Raw genomic sequence first — 4,937 nt, 5'->3', positions numbered from 1 at the left:
CTGGAGTGGTGTGGATTACTTGTGGATTATTGTGATGTTTTTAGCTGTTTGGACTTTCATTCTGATGGCACCCATTCACCCATTGGTGAGCAAGTGACATAATGCTAAATTTCTCCAAATCTATTCCAATGAAGAAACAAGCTCATCTACATCTTGGATGGCCTGAAGGTGAGTAAATTTTCAGCAAATATTTTCTTTTTGGGTGAACTGTTCCTTTAGACGTACACATGTAAATGACTCCCATGGCCCTACAGAGAATAAGCAGTTTGGAGAAGAGATGGGTATAAATACCTCTTGTATCAAAGACAGCTACAGGTCAAGCATTACTTTTGTAAACATACAGATTTTAAGCTGTAAAAATCATATGAAATGATTCCTTAGCTTATGTTATCTTATTGATCTGTCCATGACGGCAATACGAGCTGCATGTATTCCAACTTTCTCTCATGTAATAGAGGACTGCGTCACACTCTTCTGACTGCTGGTGCTCCTCATTGCACCCGTGCCTGAATGCCAAGAGCTTGTAACACTCCAAAGAGAAAGGAAAAATTGAAATCGCATCATATGACCCCTTTAATAAAAATACTTTTGTTTTCCACAGAAAAAAAATACAAATTTTAAAAGACATAAGAAATTATAAAATGTTCATTTTTGAATGAACTGCTTGACGTGAGATTTTAATATCTAATTTGATCTCTATTGTCCTTTCTTTTATTTGCCTTATTGCTGAAACTCCAATTATATTGAATTTGATTATTTCAAACTTATTGCTCTAATATATTAGATCATTGTGTTTCAGCTATGATGGTCATTATATAATATTTTTCATAAGGTTAAAGTCCTGACCGTGGGTAGTCTCTCATTTGTTTGATTAAACAGGGTTTGAAATATCTGTACTATTTACTTGTAAATTACAGTGACATCAAAAAGTGTAAGACCACTAGTGGAAATTGTGTCTAAAAATCTATTGTGCGTTTCTATCATCCATTCCTTTAAAACAATTAAATAAAAACAATTATAAATAGTTTTTTGTTTTATTTTTTTTTCCAAATAACTTTTTTTTTCTAGGTTTTAAGTTCAAAATAAATGTTGAATCCAAATTCTCAGTGTGTTTTCTGTCTTTTGCAGCCCACTGTATACACATTTAGCATTTATCTTGATGAAGTAACCTTAATTGCACCCCTTTTATTGTGGAGGAGTAATAATGAGCAGGGGTGGGAAAGGAAATGTGTAGCAGATGGATTCCTTGCAGTTGTCTTCATTTGGGCCTTGTGGGTTGGATAACCGCACAGGACCCCCTCACAAATTATGTTATGAAATTACACGGAAATGACACTCCTTAGGATCAAGACAGGATAAAGAGGAACCGTTTGATGTCATGCTACATTTACTTTACCAAAACTACCTGAGGGTGTCTGAACTGCTATTCAGACTCTCGTTTCATCTGTCCCTGTCTGTATTTTACTCTGAGAAATGTTTTTGGGTTTATGCAACAATCAGTGGGTTTTAGAGCACAATGTATATACATTTAAAAAGAGATGACTATAGAGGAACACCAAAAGAATGGAGATCATAAAATTATTTAGGTACAATTTTATCTATGGCTGGATTAAGGTAAATTACACAAGACTCTTCTGTACATTAAACATCTTGTTTTATTGCCATAATAGATTTCTCATTCGTTTAAACTCATAGACCAGAAAGTTACATAACCTGCAGAGTAAGGACATAAATTGTTTTTATTACTGTTTGAGGGTATATGATCAGGGCCTGCCTTCATGGGCCAACAAAAGTATAGCCAAATATCAACCAATAATATCAAGTGACAATAAACTTCTTTTGTGAAATATATTGCTTGAAAAGTTAAAGGAATTAAAAATGTTTATGCACTTGTATTATAGGCTACACATGTTATGGCTCATTCATCTAGAAATCTTTAAAATCCTGTATTACCTTCTCTTGGAGCCACTGGATCCCAGGCGGACCACATCTGTACGAAGAAAAACGGCGTCCAGCATATGATATAAGCCAGGACGATCACAAACGTCATTTTCACCGTCCTGATCTTAGCTTTGGAGATCAACTTGACGCTGCTGACGCGGGAGAGCGCGGTGCCCTTGGTAGGCCGCGGGGTCAAGGACAGACACTGGTCGCGCCGGGTCTTCAGCTTAAAGTTTTGCCATATTTTATAACTTATAAGTCCATAACAAACGCTTAAAATGGCTACAGGAATGATGTAGATTGTGAGACTAATCCACGTAACGTAAGCCTTTGCGCCCCAGGGCTGAACAAAATCCCCCCAGCAGTCGAAGACCCCGTCGCCCACCTCTCTGAGGGAGAAGATGTACACCTGTGGCAAACTGAATAGTAGGCTTATAATCCAAGAGGTCAGCACGAAAAAACGGTCCTTTCGACGGCGCAGGGAACGCAGAGGCTGCCATATAGCCAAACATCTGTCGATAGACATCAGCACGAGCATGTAAGTGGATGCAAACATGCCAACCACCTGTAGGTACTTCACCAGGCGGCACAAAAAGTCTGGTCCATAAAAGCGAAAGGTGATGTCCCAGATAAGTTGAGGGAGAACTTGAAAAACCGCCACCACCAGGTCAGCTATGCTCAAGTGTTTCATAAAATAGTACATCCGCGACTGAACGTGTTTACTCGTTTGGATAGCCACAAGGACGCACAGGTTGCCGGCGAGCGCCAGCAGCAGAATCAACACCAGGACGGTTACTTCGACTTTCGCCACTTCTTCGTTGCGCTTCAGAGGGTTTACGGGTTGGTTAAATCCTCTGCTGTCGTTTCCCTTGCTTGAATTTGCACAGGAGTCGTTGAAGGGCCAGAAAATCGTTTCTTTCAGCAGGCTCTCCATTGTGCGTAAAATGCGCGTCCGAGCGCGCTGTTGTGGCGGCACTCAAGCGCTATATATAGTTACACACTTGTGGAAAGATGCCGTTAGGATATGCATTTAGCACCACATGTTGATGATAAAAAAAATAGGTCCAGTTCACTGCAAAATAAAAATGAAAGAATTTCAAGACGGTGTTTTTTTGCTTTCGTTTCAGTAATTTTCCAAACGCATTTTTGAGGTTCGTCTTGCGTAATCTATTTATCGCAGTGAGCGAACAAATCACTAGTTTGTACGTGATATATTTGCAATATGAAAAGTTATAATAACACCAGTGTTTAAGTTTTTTCAATGTTCTGATCTGTTGCTATGGTTACCTCTTCGAACGCGATTACTGTTCGCGTGCGTCTATTTTGCGCCTTGACTAACTTTCGTGGTTAATGAAATATTTGAAACCCCAATTAAACATTGCATATCTGTAAACAGTATACTTAATAAAAAACAGCTTTTTCTTTTGATTTCCTTTTTTGCAAGTCCCTTTAATCAGCGTTTATTCTTTTTTCACAGAGCATAACCTATAATAAACAATATATTAACCGTGTTTAACTGTAATTTTAAATACCAATACCAGTTGGCTATATAATATGCATTAAAATAGTTCATTTCAAATATTCAAACTATTGTGACAATTACAGTTTAAAAAAAAAACACTTACCCTAAATGTATTTCGAGAGAGATCCATTCTGTATGCCTTTGGTTTGAAATGAAGGTATCACTGATGTATAGCGTTGACTTTCTTCTATGAGTGCTCGGATACAGCAGCTCTGTCTGCTCAAATCTCAAAGCGAACACAGTTATATGAGGGCGCACTGGGTGGATTTGTCCTGGCCTGCACTTACACATTTCTGCCACTGAGTGCCATGGTGCTGTGCTGTAATATTGAATGTATTTTACCATGATGATATTTATAGAAACAATCAACAGCTAATGTGCGGCCCAGTAGGAGAGACAGGGTTTAGTTGTCAAAAGCAATTTTAGCTAGCTGCAGATTCCCATTGTGGCAACTTACCCCAGATATTGTGACAACATGCCCCAATAGCAGGTTCAGTGTGTCAAATGAACTTTAGCCTGCCTTCTTTTCCTGAGCAATAATGGTGGAAAAGTTCAAACGCTTACCTATGTAGAAACCAACTTTCAAAAATATAAATAAATTAATAATGAAAATAGACAAAGCTTTGTTTCTTCATTGTGCAGTGAATGGGTGCCGTCAGAATGAGAGTCCAAACAGCTGATTAAAACAAAAAATCCTGAAGTTAAAGACATCTTAATGATAAGTTTGTTTATTAAAAAGACAGCTTTTCACTTGACAAGACGTTAACTGATGGACTGGAGTTGTGTGGATTACTTGTGGATTATTGTGATGTTTTTTATCAGCTGTTTGGACCCTCATTCTGATGGCACCCATTCACTGCAGAGGATCCATTTTGGTGAGCAAGTGATGTAATGTAATGCTAAATTTCTCCAAATCTATTCAGATAAAGAAACAAACTCATCTACAGCTTGAATGGCCTAAGGGTTAGTAAATTAATGGAATCAAAAAACAAAAACAAAAAAAAGCTTATAATTGCTTATTCTTTTCATGTTTCTCATGTCCTTGAATTTCCATTGCACTAAATATTTGTTTCCACTGTTTCTGACTAACACTGACATGGCTGGCTTCTTTTAGGGGCAACATCCTGCCCCATACACTTAATGCCCTGTCAGGTGCAGTAAGGAGTGTGCCAGCTGAAAATAACTCTGTTTTAGATTGCATGGACTGAGAGAAGTGTTGCACTTTCCACTGTTTACTTGGGTCAGACTTTGCCACAGCCAGTTTGGCCACTGATTAACCGTTCATACATATTGATTAAAATATTTCTGCTGGACAAACCCAAACCGCGTTGGACAGTCAAGTTGTTTTTTTATTGGCACCTCAGGATGCTGATTTGGTCTCTATTGCAAAGACGAGCAGCTGAATTTAAAAGCAGGGAGAAAAAAAAATGTCCTGAGAAACATGTCTGGTTGGGTTACTGGTGCAATAAATAAA

The 4,937-nt window shown here is 38.2% G+C and overlaps 1 protein-coding gene across 1 annotated transcript; it reads right to left on the bottom strand.

Moving 5' to 3' along the window:
- Window positions 1-343: 343 nt before the first annotated feature.
- Window positions 344-3,661, bottom strand: LOC107713480 (isotocin receptor-like). Its single transcript, XM_016518993.1, has 4 exons — window positions 3,567-3,661; window positions 1,954-3,013; window positions 1,698-1,713; window positions 344-529 (listed from the first exon to the last, which is right to left on the bottom strand). The coding sequence occupies exons 2-4, from the start codon at window positions 2,873-2,875 to the stop codon at window positions 445-447; spliced, it is 1,023 nt and encodes a 340-aa protein (XP_016374479.1). The 5' UTR covers window positions 2,876-3,013; window positions 3,567-3,661; the 3' UTR covers window positions 344-444.
- Window positions 3,662-4,937: the final 1,276 nt, after the last annotated feature.

Source organism: Sinocyclocheilus rhinocerous, unplaced genomic scaffold, assembly GCF_001515625.1.
Source record: "Sinocyclocheilus rhinocerous isolate Xijiao unplaced genomic scaffold, SAMN03320098_v1.1 scaffold57, whole genome shotgun sequence".
In the NCBI taxonomy this organism is placed as follows: domain Eukaryota; kingdom Metazoa; phylum Chordata; class Actinopteri; order Cypriniformes; family Cyprinidae; genus Sinocyclocheilus; species Sinocyclocheilus rhinocerous.
This window is presented reverse-complemented; position numbering and strand designations above follow the sequence as displayed.